This window comes from Dipteris shenzhenensis, chromosome 15, assembly GCF_047967505.1.
Source record: "Dipteris shenzhenensis isolate YYH24624 ecotype China chromosome 15, Dip_SZ_1.0, whole genome shotgun sequence".
NCBI classification, from domain to species: domain Eukaryota; kingdom Viridiplantae; phylum Streptophyta; class Polypodiopsida; order Gleicheniales; family Dipteridaceae; genus Dipteris; species Dipteris shenzhenensis.
The window spans coordinates 11,312,800-11,329,929 of NC_141610.1; the positions used below are offsets into that span (position 1 = coordinate 11,312,800).

Genomic DNA, 17,130 nt, shown 5'->3' on the forward strand with positions numbered 1-17,130 from the left:
TTAGTTCAATAGGAGGACCAAAAAGTTTGCACAAAAGATGTAAAGAATAAGGGAGAGAGATAGGAGACTCAAGTGCAGCTTTCTTCACAACACACAAAAGAGAGAGGACACAAGGTTGAAGGGTGAAGCCTTTCTTCACTTTTGCACACAACAGCAATACAATAGAAGAGGGAAATACCCTATATGTCAAACCCTAGAATACGTGGTTCATATGTGAACCCAAACCAAAAACATACGTGGTAGTCTAACTACACCACGAGTACAACTAACATAGGCGGTGACATAAATGATAGTCATCCAAGAGATATATCGGGGGTAGAGCTTGATATCTCAACACTCCCCCTCAAGCTCAAATCCATCTCACGTACACCAAGCAAGCTCCTAAATCTACGAAGCTTCTCGGTACCCAATGCCTTCGTAAAAATATCAGCCACCTGCTCCTCAGTGCTGACATAGACAAGATCAATCTCACCAGCTAGAACCTTCTCTCTCACAAAGTGATAATGCACCTCAATGTGCTTCGTTCTAGCATGATAAACTGGGTTATTAGCAAGCATGATGCTGCTAATGTTGTCACAATGAATGACAACTGCTGCATGGATTGACTGTCCCATATCTGCAAGTAGCTTCCGTAACCGAGCTACCTCACATGCAGCCATTGCTGCACCCCTGTACTCAGCCTCTGTGCTCGACAAGGCAACTGTTGGCTGCTTCTTGCTACTCCAACTGATGGCACCACTCCCAAGGGAAAACATAAAACCACTAGTAGATCTCCTATCTGAGACACTACCAGCCCAGTCAGCATCTGTGTATCCATGTACCTGTAATGCACACCCAGCTTCATAAAATAGTCCATAATGCAATGTGGACTTCACATACCACAGTATGCGCCTAGCCGCATCCAAATGTGGCTTCCTTGGTGCCTGCATAAACTGACTCACCAGCCCCACAACATAGCTCAAATCTCGTCTGGTTATAGTCATGTAAATCAAGCTACCTACTATGTGCCTATACATAGTAATATCTTCAAGAAGCTCACCTGTCTCTGCATTGAGCTTCACGTTCTGCTCCAATGGAACAGAGATAGGCTTACAGCCTGTCATCCCATATTTGGACAGCATGTCCAAACTGTATTGCCTTTGCAACAGCCATATCCCACTCGAGGATCTAATAACCTCAATGCCCAAGAAGTAACGCAGCTCTCCCAAATCCTTCATCTCAAATTTCTGCTTCAACAGCAGCTTCACTTCATTAATGTCTGCATCACTATCACCTGTAATAATCAAGTCATCAACATAGATGACTATAAGCACAATCCCTCTGTTTGTCCTTTTCACATAAAGTGAAAAATCTGAATTGGAAATCTGAAATCCAATAGTGACAAGATATTGCCCTATCTTGTCTGACCATGCCCTCGGCGCCTGTTTTAAGCCATACAAGGCTTTGCGCAACCTGATACAAAATCGGGGTGTGAATTATCCTCATAACCTTCTGGCTGCATCATATAAACCTCTTCCTGCAAATCACCATGCAAGAAGGCATTTTTCACATCCATCTGATGCAAAGACCATCCCTTTGCAGCAGCCATAGCAATTACTACTCTCACGGTTGCCATCCTTGCAACTGGGCTGAAAGTTTCCTCATAGTCAATTCCATATGTCTGCGCAAAACCTTTGGCAACCAATCTTGCCTTGTACCTGCTAACAGACCCATCAGCATTGTGCTTTACTTTATAAACCCACTTGCAGCCAATAGCCTTCTTATCATGAGGCAAAGGCATCAAATCCCAAGTGTGGTTTGCATCCAAGGCAGCCATCTCTTCATCCATAGCTGCTTCCCAATTTTTATGCCCTGCTGCATCCTCAAAACATGTGGGCTCTGGCTCCTCTAGAACCTTGACCATATAAGCATAGTGATGTGCTGTATACCCATCATATCTCAGCCTGTCAACTGGATACTTAATACGAGTGGACCTCCGTACAACTGGATCAGTTGCAGGAGTCTTTAAATCATGCCTGCTTTTCCTTGCACTAGGTGTAACAACAGAAGGAATCCCAAGTTCCTCATCAAGGCTCATTTCAGAGCCACTTGACTCTCCATCAACATGAGAGCTACCAGCAGACACATCAAAAACTGGAGCATGGTCCACTTTTTCTTTTCCCTTATGTGATACCTGCACAATACTATCAAGACTGCCATGTGACGATTCACTAGATCTCAATCTCCCTGTCCATGCATTAGATCCACTAGTAGAGGACTCTCTGGGTCCACTCAAGGCTTGAGATTGCTGCTCTGCATTTATTGCAGCATTCCCATTTCCTGCATCTGCATCTCCTACCATAACAGTTGGTGCATACCAGCTGCTCATTTCATCAAAAACAACATCTCTGCTCACTTGCATTTTGCGGGTGGAAGGGTTATAACAACAATACCCTTTCTAGTGCAGAGCATATCCAATAAAGATGCATTTTTCTGCCTTTGGATCCAGCTTTGTTCTCTTCTCATCAGGAACATGAACATAAGCTATGCAACCAAATACCTTCAAGTGAGAAATATCTGGTTTTTGGCCTGTATACATTTCTTCAGGCGTCATGCCATGGACAGCTGCAGTGGGGGTTCTGTTCATAATATAAACAGCAGTTGCTACTGCTTCAGCCCAAAAATAATCATGCATGTTTTTCTCATTTAGGATCGCCCGTCCTACTTCTGCAATATGCCTGTTCTTCCTTTCTGCAACCCCATTCTGCTGAGGGGTAGACCTGCATGAGTACTTCCTTTGAATTCCCTGTTCTTTTAGATATTCACAAAATTCTTCTGAAAAGTACTCTCCCCCTCCATCAGATCTTAGCACTTTAATATGCACACCTTTCTCTTTTTCAACCATGGCCTTAAAAGCCTTGAAATGGCTGAACACTTCACTTTTGTGCTTCATAAAATAAATCCACACCTTCCTAGTGTAGTCATCAATAAACATCACATAATAATGGCATCCACCAATAGAAGCAGCTTTGGTTGTCCAAACATCTGAATGGATCACTTCCAAAGGTCTTCTGCTCACCTTAGCATTTTTGGGAAGTGCATGTCTGGCCTGCTTACCCATTTGGCATGCTTCACATACCTTTTGCATTCCCTCAACTCTGAATTTAGGCAAACCTGCAACAATGTTTTTCGTTTGCATAGATTTCAGCCTTTGTATATTCACGTGCCCAATGCGCTTGTGCCATATCTCAATATCTGCAATGACACCTCTCCCATGCGCAAACATAGCAGCTTTCACCTCAGGCATATCAACATCCAAGGTGAACATTCTGCCATTTTTGTTGCCTTTTGCAACCAAGCGGCACTTATTTTTCAAGTCCTCAACAAAGCATCCATCAGGATTAAATCTAACCTGCAGACCTTGCTCAACCATCTGGCCAACTGAAACCAGGTTCTTAGTGATTTTTGGAACATGAAGTACATCTGCCAAGTACTTCGTTTTGCCATCCTGCATAGCCAATGGCACTTTACCAACCTGCGTAATTGGGTGCGCAGTATCATCACATGTTTCAACATAACCTGGCTTACCCAAATTTCTAACATCATGAAACCACTCACCATGACTGGTCATGTGGTTAGAGGCACCTAAATCAACATACCAAACATCATTGCAAGCTGCAGCATCTCCTGACATGGAGTTAACCATATGCTGCATCACAAAAAGGTGCTCATTTCTGTCGTCACCATGCCCACTTGATGATGCATAGTTGCTTTGCTGCAACTTCCCACTTTTGATGTCATTCTGCTTTTTATAGCATGTATTCTCCTTGTGTCCAGGCTTTCCACAATAATAGCATTCTGTGCTGCTATTTACCTGCTGGTTCCTTTGCCATGAACCACGGCCTCTTTGGCTCCCCCTGCCTCTAGAACTACCACGTCCTCCTCCATAGGACTGGTTTTCCTGTTGTTGCTGCTGGTTCTGATTTCCTGCACGGCCACCAAAACGGCCTCTTTCTCTACCCCTGCCTCTACCTGTATTCGAGTAGAAAGTAGTCTCTTGAGAAGTTGAGGTGGCTGAACCACCATTCCTTTGCTCTTCACTCAACAAGAGAGCAATAAGTTCCTGAAAATCAGGAAATGTTTCACGGACTCCAATGGATGTCCGAAACTGTGCATAATCCTTCCCAAGACCATTCAAGGTCACGGACACTAAGTCCTCATCATCAACAGGTGCTCCAATGGAGGCAAGAGAATCTGCAAGGCCTTTCACCTTCAAGGAATACTCATTTATATTCATATTTTTCCTTTGCACATTGTGCAACTCCTGCTTAGTGCATAATCCTTCTCACCGCATCCAAGTGAGGCTTCCGTGGCTTCTGCATAAACTGACTAATGAGTAACATTACGCTATCATCTTGTGTTTATAGACTTATAGATTCAGATTTTGAGCAATATATTCTTCAATTAAATTCAACGGCCGCCTAGCATTTGTGCAGCCCTCTATTTGTAATGTGTCAAGTTGTAGTGAGGTTCTAGTGGGTTCTATAATGGCCCATATTTTTTCAAGGATTTGCTAATAGGGTTATGATTCACCATATGTTAAAGATTAGAATGTGCTTTGGGTTTACTTTTTTCCTTCTTTCTTTTTGCTTTTTGACATAGGGTGCCAACTTTGTACCTTGGAGTATTATTGCAAGAAATTGCTCATAGTATATCCATTGACCATGTGTTGAAGATTATAATGTTGTGCGATGGATTTACTTTTTTCTTCCTTTCTTTCTATTTTTTGACATAGGGTGCAAACTTTGTATCTTGGAGTATTTTTAGGTATTTTTGCAAAGATTTGCTCATATGGTATATTGATTGACCATGTGTTCAAGATGATAATGTTATGCTATGGGTTTACTCTTTTTTTTCTTTTTACTTTTTGACATAAGGTGCCAACTTTATACATTGGCGGATATATTGATTGGTCATGTGTTCAAAATGAAAATGTTGTGTTATGGTTTTAGGTTTTTATTACTTTTTTTTATATTTTTGACACAAGGTGCCAAATTTGTACCTTGGAGTGTTTTCGCAAGGATTCGCTCATATGATATATTGATTGACTATGTGTTGAAGATTCTCTATAGATTATAATATAGAAGGATATGACACCACCATGTAGAAAACACTAAAATACAAATATTACTACACATACTCAACTATAAATTTCTCATTTTCTTTACCTACTGGGACACTATCATACATATTATTTTACACAAAAATTCTCGAACAATATCTCAGATACAAAAGCATAGAAAATTATTGTAGACAATAAAGTATTGGAAGATAGTACCATGGACAGAGTACTAAAACATAGAAAATTGTTGTGGAGAACAAAGTATTAAAAGATAGATATTACTATTATTATAGATACTATTACAGAATTCAAAAATCTTATGATCTGAATTTCTCAAATTTTTTGCCTATTGGCATGCTATCTTACATACTTTGTATTGTACACTTGAAAATATTTGAGAGCAATATTTTAATTAAGTTGTTGTAGGGACGAAGTTCTAAAAGACACCACCTTGGATAAAGTACTGAAAGGCAAATACTGTTATAGATACTCAAAAACCATATGATCTGAATTTCTCATTTTCTTTACATATTGGCATGCTATCATACATACCGCATATTATATAGTTGGAAATACTCAAACAATATTTTGATTTTACAAAAACATAGAAAATTATTGTTAACAACAAAGTGCTAAGAGATAATACTATTACAAATATTGAAAAGCGTATGATATGAATTCCTTAGTTTCTTTGGCAATTGGCATGCTATCACACATAGCTAGAATTATACACTTGGAAATACTAAAACGATATTTTTACAACAAAAATATAGAAATTCGTTATACTCACTCACACTATCTCTACAATATCAAGTTAAAACTATAATGTTCCATGGAAGAACATGAACCGATTGATACTATCTTGAATTATCAATACACAACAATCGGTTGCCTATTTGACACTTTCAAGTTCTTGACACAAACAAATTTCACATCAGCCCCTAGCCCCATTTCAAAGTGCAATAATCCAAGAATTTATTACATGCTTGTTGTCCCAATGAACTAGGAGGCAGCGAGCTTAGGGATTTCATGCTCCCTTGTTTGAAACAAAACTTTTTGCTAACAGAAAGCTTCTCTGCACACAACAAACTAAGCTATAACTTGACAAACTTCAGTTAAAGCCTGACTTACCTAAGACCACATGACAAAGACATACACATTGTATTGCTAATGCATCATACAAGCAAGCCGCTTTGAGACACCCGACTAGGAGGCCTCCCTCCACAATGGTTGCACTGACAAGCAATATGAAGCAGCCGATGGACACACAAAAAAGTTCTACGCATTAAAGTAGACCATCATCTGGGAAAATGACCATAATCTATAGCAAGCCTCTTTGACAAGCCAAATAATGGCTCAAGAGGTGTATGCACAAATTATACAACTCAACGATAAACACCAATGCTACATCAAACAAATTTGTGACCATGGAATGAGCTCAAATGCTCAAAAAAATTAAAACCACGACCATGTGACACTAGAACCTGCACATAAAAACTATAGACTTAAGCAAAGACATGAACCAAAATACCTAGAAACATCGAAAAACTACAACCTTAAATCGCGCATCATTGACAAGGCCACTAGCTCAGTATTGCTCAACTCTAAAACTTGTAGGCCTTCATGTTTTAGTAAGTCTCCCACCTACACATTATTGATCATCCGACAACTTCTCCTCAGCTACTCCGATCCTCTCCAACCTCTTCACTATTGTTGTCAGGTCTTGGCAAAAGTGCACAATGTCATCATTGAGGGACAAAGATGACTGGAAGTTTTTGAAGGAGTACAGGGACCAACCCCAGAAGTTTGACAGTCAGAGAAGGGCTGCGAGGAGATGGCTGGACACCATAGGTGCTTCGCACTTTGGTGCAGGCAAACGGTTGGCGTTCGAGGCATGGGTGGTAAGTCTACTTCTTCTCATTTAATTTATTATTCTATTTGTTTTATTACATACTGCATGCACTTTATCTAACTCTCGTAAATTGGGCCCACAACAAGCTGCGATGGGTCGCCTTTCTAGAGACCAAGAGATGAGATGCACATTTTGCATAAGAGAGAAGTCGTGGTTTATTGAGATGGAGGTGCTAGGAGCGATAATCGATTGGGCTGAGGTGGCTGCTCGCATGGTATAAGTCTACTCCTACTTGTAATCTCACTTTTTAAATTGTTTTATTCTTTAAGTTCCAATCTAATTTCCAATTAATATGGTTTCACTCTTAGGGTGCAAGCTCGAATGTCCCATCAGCGGAGGTGAGCAGTGATGATGATGAGTTAACTCTCGAGGGATTTGGCTGACACGGCTTCGAGAAGGGCCAGGGATCATCAGGCGTAGCTCATGAGGGCTAGGGATCAACAGGCCAGTGCAACGACAATGATGATGATGATTTGGATGAGCAGCAACAACAATAGTAGTTTGTATATACTTAGGCATGTATATGCTTTTGTATGTTGGCTCGTTTGAGTGATTTTGTATCACCCTTTTCGAAAGGGAAATTTTGTAATAAACAAGGTTGTATATACATTGGCTTGTATATGCTTCAGTCTCTCAACTCGTTTGAGTGATTTTTTAATCAAATTTTGTAACAAACAAGGTTTGAGAGTTTTATCTCGCCTGTGTGGTTATAAACATTCTTCTGTAATGCAAAAAAAAAAAAACATTAGTGGGACAAAATAGGGCTTGTTGTGGCCCTGTTTATAGCCCCGCTAATGTTTTTTTTAAAGTTCTGATAAGGGTCATTATATAGCGACGCTTTACCAATGTTGCTATATAGCGACGTTTATCAAAGTTGCTATATATAGCAATACTTATATAGTGCCCTTCCTTTTTTGACGTTAATAACGACCTTTGCGTCCCTAAAAAAAAACTTTTTAGTGTAAAAAAGGTCGGTATTTCTGTCGAAAAACAGCTTGTGCTTTGTAGTGAATGATGCCCATGATGCTGTGACATGGCTTACAGCCAACCTCTCCACATGTGTGCATTTAACATACAGTAAACAAAGCCTTAAGAATAGTGTAGTACGTAGAGTGCTCCATGAAGTAAAAGTGGATTGCAGTGCAAAGGAGAAGCTGGCACGATTGCAAGAAAATTAAAGGAGTTTGTGGTCTGCATAGCATATGGGGCTTTTCAAACAACCAACTCATTAAAACAAGAAAACTTTCTTGTTTTTACAGTGCATGCATGGATCATAGGGGATCATGACGATTGTGAGAACATTGCAACTATGAAGACATGGGAGCGAGTTCAAGTTTTCCCTCTACGTGTAGATGGAGTGACAAACAATGAGCCATAGTTTGGGGAGAGTTTTGATAACCTCACTGACTATCTGGAAGAGGGGGATAACTTTGCAGTTGTCGCTGCCTCTCATGAGAGTGAGGAAGATGACCTATACTTTTTGTTGCAGTGCACAAAACCTAAGCACAAGGTTGAGGAAGCATTTAAGGATAATTCGAGAACCTATGAGAAGTGGGAAGTAGTAGTCGGAGCTTTTTAGTACAAAAAGACATCCAAGAGAGGCCGCAATTATGAACTGCTACATAAGAGTCCACCAACATTTGTGTACTCTCATCTAGTAGGAGCTATTAAGTTCTAGGTGCAACCTGTGCCATAACAAAAGAAGGGCAAGACTGTCTTCAAATTGGATTTAGACACACATGAGCACATCTTGAAGTGTCTTGGGACGGTGGACGAGGATGAATGAGATAGTACTAAGAAAATATAGTCTCATTGCAAGGAAATAATATTCCACTTATTCTAGAAAATGGAAAATGTATTTGAGACTATGCTTCTTTTAGCAAATCCCAAGCTAACAACCACACTTGTTTTTGTAAATGCCAAACGATAAATCCCATGCTTGTTTTTATTATGTCCCAAACAACCACCATGCTAGTTTTATTAAATTATTTAAACGATAATCTCGTGCTTGTTTTTAGTATATCCTAAACAACCACCATGCTAGTTTTATTAAATCCCATAGTTACTTGTTTTTGGTATATCCCAAACAACCACTGTGTGGGTTTTATTAAATCCCATATTTACTTATTTTTGGTATATCCCAAACAACCACCGTGTGGGTTTTATTAAATTCCATAATGAATCCACACATCCACAAATCCATTCATCTTGTAATAATAGAAGCAAACCACTGCATTGGTGGCTGTTAATATCCTAGTGTCCAACCAACCACAGTGTAGTGACCACTTATCATGCACTACCACCAAGCTATTCTAAAATTCGTTGCACAGTGCTATGCTAAAAAAGTCCCCTTTAGGCTGGTTTTAGCTATCAGATTTTAGCTAGCAGTACTACCTTGCATGGTAATGAGTGATTAGAGGTAGTGGCATCTAAGATTCCCAACCACGTTTGTGGTGGTGGCTAAGATTCCATTGGGCTGGTAGTTAATTGCCAACCACCACACTGGTCCATTATTACTCACTTTCTAGTTACCACCACCGGGCTTGCATGCATGATTACTACGAGTGCAAGAAATTACCAGTCACTGGGCTTGCATGTTTAGGAGAGTACTAGAGTGCATGATAATGAGTGATTAGAGGTGATGAGGCTTCATGATTTACTTTTGTGGTAATTATTGCCTGGTGGTGGTGGCTCTCATCAGCCACATCTGTGGCCACTGGGCTGGCAGTTAATTGCCAGCCATCACAATGGCCCGCAGTTACTCACCTACCAGTTACCACCACCAAGCTTGCATGCATGATTACTATGAGTGCAGTAAATTATCAGTCATTGGGCTTGCATGCTCAATAGAATACTAGAGTGCATGGTAATGAGTGATTAAAGGAGATTAGAATTCATGATTTACTTTTGTGGTAATTATTCCCCGATCGTGGTGGCTCTCGTCAGCCACATCTGTCATGGCTAAGATTCCACTGAGTTGGCAATTAATTACCAGCCACCTCAATGGCCTGCTCACCCAGCACCGGGAATTCATGATTTACTTTTGTGGTAATTATTGCCCGGTCGTGGTGGCTCTCATCAGCCACATCTATCATGGCTAAGATTCCACTGAGTTGGCAATTAATTACCAGCCACCTCAATGGCCTACTCACCCACCACCGGGCTTGCTTGCTTAGGAGAGTACTAGAGTGCATGGCAATGAGTGATTAGAGGTGATTAGGATTCATGATATACTTTTGTGGAAATTAATGCCTGCCGCCCAGTGGTGGTGGCTCTCAGCGACCATGTTTGTCATGGCTAAGATTCCATCGGGCTGGTAGTTAATTACCAGCCAACCGCAGTGACTTGCTCACCCACCACCGGGCTTAAGCATGCATGATCACTACGAGTGCAGTAAAAATTACCAGTCACACTGGGCTTGCATGCTTAATAGAGTACTAGAGTACCTTGTAATGAGTGATTAGAGGTGATTAGGCTTCATGATTTACTTTTGTGGGAATTACTACCAGGTGGTGGTGGCTCTCATTAGCCACGTCTGTCGTGGCTAAGATTCTATTAGGCTGGCAGTTGATTACTAACCACCACAGTGGGGTGCTCACCCACCACCGATCGTCTGCTTCATGATTACTAGCCCGCCGTCTAGAGTGGTGCCTAATGTTCCATCGCAGTGGACTGCAATTAATATGAATGGAACCCCGAGCTCGAACCACCACGGTGGCTCGAACTTTATAATACAGTGCATTGTAATGAGTGATTAGAGTTGATTAGGCTTCATGATTTACTTTTGTGGTAATTATTGCCTAGTGGTGGTGGCTCTCATCAACCACATCTAGTGTGGCTAAGATTCCACTGGACTGGTAGTTAATTACCAACTCAAGGGCTTCACCTCCCAAAATTTTAGTGTACTACGTGCATCCAAAAGGAGGGGTATTTTAATTCCACTTTTGGAAAATTTTAATAGTATTGCAATAACCTGAGGGGGTTCTTAATTCAACTTTAGAAAAAAGTCCATTAGTTCATAAGTAAAGAGGGGTGGCTTTATTGGGAGAAAAGCTTTAGTTGAGTGGTTTCTTTAGTACCCCTTGAATGCACGTGATACCTAAGAATTCTTAGTGGTATACCTCCTGAGATTACTAGCCACAGCAATGGCCCACCAGGCACCTACTTCATGATTACGAGCCTATCTGTGGTGGTGCCTAAGATTCCGTCACGGTGGCCTGCAATTAATATGGCTAGAACCCCGGGCTCCGACCACCATGGTGGCTCGAACTGTATAATATATAAGATCCGTGGCATTTGGCATTTTACTATGTTGCTCTCATCTGCCTCTACTCTACTCCTTTGTGCCACAAACTCTGCTACTTTGCTCCACACCCCTCCTCTAACTCTTTTCCACCCCTACTCTACTTTGTCCACACTCCCTCCTCCAACTCTTGTCACTCATTTGCTCCCCTGCTCATCTGTTGCTCACCCACTCATCTTCACCGTGCCTATCATCCCCCCTCGATGCACTATGATCCCAATGTTATCTGCCTTCTCATATAAGGTGGTTGTGTTGCACTCACCTGGAGTAGAAATGCTGGCACTAGTGGAGACCCCTGGTTCCCATAGTCGATTCCCCCCATATCTTCATGTCACCACCTTAGATGACATGCTCACCTCTTGCCTCGTTATGGTTGTGTTGTATGGGTTCCCCCTAGACGCCAATGGAGGCCTCAAGATTTTCACAGCAGAGTACTCTTGTCTTGTTGGGGGGGGCGTAATCTAAGTCCTGGAAATGTGAATGGTCTTTGGCCTCCTTGTCAACTCCTCCATTGACTCCCTGAAAGATTTTAATGCAACAAGCTAGGCTCGCAAAAATACTAAGTTGAACAAATTCCCTCTTGCACTACAAACTCCAAGTTGCTCCTAAACCACTTTTTTTATCTTAACTCATACTACCATTGTAAGCATATACAGAGATAGATCTACAAGCATTTATGATAGTGAGTGTTTAAAACCTGAATGCTACCGTTAAGGAGCACCCCTGCAATTCGAGAGGATGATATTCTAAAGGTACTTGAAAATCAAGAGGATGATATTATGACTATACCTACAATTTAAGCGAGCAAGACTGAGAGAATACCTATTGTTAAAGCAGAGGAGACAGCAGTTACCTCCAACACAAGCAGAGGAGACGATTTCCATACCTCCAAGGCAAGCAGAAGAGAAGAGCAAAATCACACGCTCGACAAGAAGCACCAACTAAATCTCTCTCTCTCTCTCTCTGTCTCTCTGTCTCTATCTCTCTCTCCATGCTTGATAACAAAAATGGTCACTAGATCATGAATGTCTCAAATGTTTGATTTATATATAAATAAAGATGTGAGACTCTCTCGATGGAAAGTTGCTCTAACTACATGGTTAGGTATACTACCAAGTAGAACAAATAGTATATTAGCAATGCTCTCCTTGGACTTTTTTTCAAAAGTATCATTCCAAGTATTTTAGGCCAAAATTCTCAGTCATTCAATATCAATACTCCTTTCTATTCTCAATATAAATCTCTCTCTCTCTCTCTCTCTCTCTCTCTCTCTCTCCCTCCGTCCCTCTGTCCCTCCCTCTCCCTCTCCCTCTCCCTCTTTCCTCGACCCCCTTTTCCAAATCAACTCGTGCTCCCTCCCTCCCCGCCACCCCCCCTGCTCTCTCTCTCTCTCTCTCTCTCTCTCTCCTTAAATCAACTCATAAGCATCCTCCTCAATAGAATATCAACTCTTCATATAAATATCGGAATGAGGAAGAAGCAAACAATCCCAACGAAACCAATACAAGCAAGCAATCAAAGAATTAAAGAATCAAAGAATGTTAATGGCACTCCCTTCTTATAATTCTTCATTGCTTCCATGATCACATTCTCACACAGCACAATATGCAATCTCATGTTAATCGCACTCCCTTCTTATAGTTATTCATTGCTTCCATGATCATATTCTCACACAGCACAATATGCAATCTCATGTAAGCCAAATTATACTAGTGCTCACGACTTGTACTCGCTTGTTAGGGATACAAAGACAAGCGAGGCGTCCCAAAAATACTCTGGTTAAGGCCACGAGGGGAGCGATAATGAAGACAAAATTGACAAGCCTCGTTTCCTCCGCTACGGCAAGTATTAAATTTGAGCTTCATTGGACTGCGTGTTGATAAGCCAAATAGTAAGAGCATCTGTGATCACTGAGCTTTTGAAGCCGCTTATCTTTAGACCCTACAGCGGAAAGGCAAACGCCATCTTCTATGGAAAGGGCATGAGGAGGAGGCCAGGGGCAAATCGTGTCTCTGTCCAGAGAAACCCGTGTGGTAATCTCAACGCTGGCTCGAGAGAAAGGGAGGGAGAGAAATATCTTAGATACCGTTCTGCTGCGAAGATATTCGAAAATTCAACATATTCAACGAATCTCGTGACCAACCCGCCATAGATGTCGAAGCTTTAGAAGACAGCAACAATATACCAAGGTCATCACTATGAGAAAACATGTCATATCAAAGTGCAAAATGTTAGCACAGCTTACAAAGAATAATTATTTGGCCATAAGAAAACCTCCCAGAGCAGGGAGGATAAAGGTAACAAAAGCCAGCCAGAGCAGCACGGTCTAGCGTCCCAGGAAGCAGGGAGGAACGTGACAAAAGCCCGCCAGAGCAGTAGTCTGGCGAAAAGAATGAGGATAATCTATCTATAGCTATTGTACTATGCTTTCAGGTACCGGATTATTTACACTACTCAGTAGGAGGAAGTTGCAGTCGCTGCTTGACCTTGCAACAACGTTAAAGTAAATTCCTCTACACAGGGGGATGAGATTACAAAAAGTAAAAATCGTGGAGTAAAATTAAGGAGAGGACGGGCAACCGTCGATAATCTGGTATGGGAATACTCTTTCGGTTGTGCAATCGAGCGAGAATCGAAAGCCAGCACTCCATAAGATCCGGCAATATTCGTTATCTGTGATGCCTCTTTGATCAGGGTTCGTAGATGAATTGTTCGAAGATCGCCCACGACTTTATATGGATGTTAAGCAACCAAAGCATTATACTTAGAAGTTATAGAATCAGTCAGTGTCTCCATCTTGCTCTTTCAACTCTTGCAGATCACCCTCAGGAGAGCTCGCCTGATGGCCTCCTTGTCTACTGCATCTACTCCTTTCTAGACAACGCAACCGTAGGAGATACTCAGGCAATGAAACATTTAGATCAACGATAGTAACAATAAGGCCAACAAATTCAATCGTCAAGGATAGTTATTCAGGCGTATCAAACGCTTGGACAATTCAGACTAACAACGCTAGGAGTCTACGATATGTCCTCGACCTTAGGTTGAGCTGGCCTCACATACCTGATTAGTAGAGGCATCGAAAATCAGGTGATTGTGACAAGATGCGTTCACGTCGTCAAAAATTAGACCGGATGCTTCCAGTACCACCATCATCTCCGCCATCAGACCCGGCCTCTTAGGGCAAGCCACGTGAACCCGCAGCCCTTGGTTCACGCTTGTCACTTCCACCTGCCACAGGTTCAACACGTCTCATGCTTGGAGGGAGAGGAGCTACATACTTGCCGCATCAGGTGCGTAATAGAAGCAACAAGCAGATAAACAAGAAGGAAATTTTCGAACCGTAAATGGACGTCCAACTTGAAGCGCCGAATTGGGAATCTTCAAACCGTCGTGCAGGTCTTCGATCTCCTGCTTCAATTGCTCCAAATAACCCAAGGCATCCGTGATAACGCACGATTCCTTGCGCTGTTTCGAGATCCACGAACGAACGCAGTGAGAGGGCAAATTTTTCCCATCATAGTCTGATGGAAAGGAGAGGATATGAAACTCATTTGTATTTACCTGTGTACCGTAAGGAACCACGCTTCGTAAGGACTTGAGCTGTCTGTACAAAGGTGCGACCACGGATCTCTTTGCAAGCCTTCTCTTCACCAAAGACCTACTTGCGCGCTTCAAGAGGATCAACGCCTCTTCGCTAAGAGCAACTCCGGAATCTTGCAATTCCTCAACATCTCTACTCTCCACCGAGGTCACTCGGTTCTTAGATGCAGAGAAATGGGCATCGTCGTCACTGTTCTCGAGTTCGGAGTCCTCATCCGAAAGAATGTCTGGCGTCACAGCCATCAGTCGCGATTGGAGAGCTAAACTGAAATCAGGACCTGGGTTTGAAGGTAGTATACCTCACAGGCAGATAAAACTTCCCTTAAATGAGGAGAAATGCGCTGCACGCCTTAAAACTTGTCGTGTACTCGTGGGAGCAGATGGAACGACGGTCAGGGGCGAGTCGCGACGCTCTTTAAAACATTTCACAGACAGTGCCGAGCTTCACCTCTCTTAATTGTGGTCGTATGCTCTCTCTTAGCTATCTCCAGAGTTTGTGCGTCTCTCCTTCTCTCTATTATCGATCTCTCTGGAGGAGTCAGCCGAGAAAGGCGTGAGCGTCGTCAATGAATCCCACAAGACAGCCGGCACTTCCTCCCAAACGTCCCGCGCGGCCGCTGGAGGTCACGGATGAAGCGCGGGCGAAGTCAATGAGGCACGCGGAGGCGGCAGGGACGAGGTGATCCCAACCGTAGGAAAGGAACAGGAAAAATGCAATCCAGGAAGTCTTAAGGGAGAGGATGAGAGGCTCATTAAAGGGGGGGAGGGAGGAGGAAATCTCGTGGGAGGGAGGAATAGGGGAGGGAGGAGGAGGAGAACAATGAATGGGGAGGCAATCACGTGGAGAGACGCCATAGCTAGCAGAAGCAATGGAGGGCGCATGCATTTTAGGGAAGAAGGGAGTTTGAAGTTTGATGCATGCACGCGTTCAACGTGAAGCGCAGCCATCCCTTCCCACCTTGCCTCCGTTTCGGCCTCCCACGCTATTGTCACCTCCCCCCACCCTTGCCCTAACCCTAACCACCCTTCTTTATTCTCCCTCATCCCTACCTTCTCCTTGCCTCAATCATGGCATCTCTCACTTCGTTCTTCTCCGTGTCGATGCATGACAATGGCTGACTGCCCATATGGCTTTGCTTTTGTCACATGCGCTCCATCGCTCCCGCGCCCACACACACACATTACATACATGCATTTATGCACACAATGAATCCAAACATCAAAACTATCCTTTCTTTTAAGTTAATGAGTATCTCATCAATTCAACCCTCTTCAAATCTCCTAATGTCATCTATCTAGAATATTGAATCTCAATTCTGCATCCTCATGATCGATTCTCAACCCTCCACCTTTCTTCAAGGATCTCAGAACCATAACCTAGCGTCGACCTTTCCAATGTTGCATCTCACTTTATCCTCCTTACGATTTTTAAAATTTACAACTTGACCTTGGATCTAAGACTCTCCCTAGACCTCCACTAATGTACAAAGTTTATGAGCTTGGGGAAAATAAAACAAAGCTACAACACTTTACAAGTATGCTTGGACTGTTTTTCGAATGGAGGATACTAGAAAGAAACAAGCACGACTAATTGTGTGCAGTTGTCACATTATACAAAAGATTTATGCAACATGTCAAGTGGGGGGAGGTTTTAAAGAGTCCACATCAATGGGAGTCTAAATTTACCACCCGAAGCATCAAATATACAATTAACTACGTCACTAGCCATGCTTCAAAAGAACAACATTAACTAAGAACACCCATGGGCCAGTACTAAATCTACTAAACACTACGAGCATGCATACACCATTGCAAACTGGTCACCCCAAAAAGCTCCTCTGTGTGTGTGTGTGTGTGTGTGTTCTGATGTATCTGCAAACACGTTTTTTGGTGTGTTTGCATGACTATTAACTAGTCTTGACCATGAGCAAAAATTGTATAGATTTTATAAAGGCATCCTCTGCATTTCCCTGTCTAGCAAAAGCATTTTTGTTGTGATACCCCATCTCAAGTATGCATTGACAAATGGGTCTACTTCTTGTGGTATGTGCCTTAATTATCCTTTATGTGTTAGAAAGAAACAAGCACGACTAATTGTGTGCAGTTGTCACATTATACAAAAGATTTATGCAACATGTCAAGTGGGGGGAGGTTTTAAAGAGTCCACATCAATGGGAGTCTAAATTTACCACCCGAAGCATCAAATATACA

At 42.2% G+C, this 17,130-nt stretch overlaps 1 protein-coding gene across 1 annotated transcript; it reads right to left on the bottom strand.

The window, feature by feature from the left end:
• Positions 1-13,506: 13,506 nt before the first annotated feature.
• On the bottom strand, positions 13,507-15,773 carry LOC147893355 (transcription factor bHLH61-like). The gene is made up of 4 exons (XM_087386474.1): positions 14,881-15,773; positions 14,659-14,784; positions 14,380-14,547; positions 13,507-14,190 (listed from the first exon to the last, which is right to left on the bottom strand). Exons 1-4 carry the CDS (start codon positions 15,160-15,162, stop codon positions 14,122-14,124), a joined length of 645 nt encoding a protein of 214 aa, XP_087242600.1. The 5' UTR covers positions 15,163-15,773; the 3' UTR covers positions 13,507-14,121.
• Between the last annotated feature and the right edge of the window lie 1,357 nt (positions 15,774-17,130).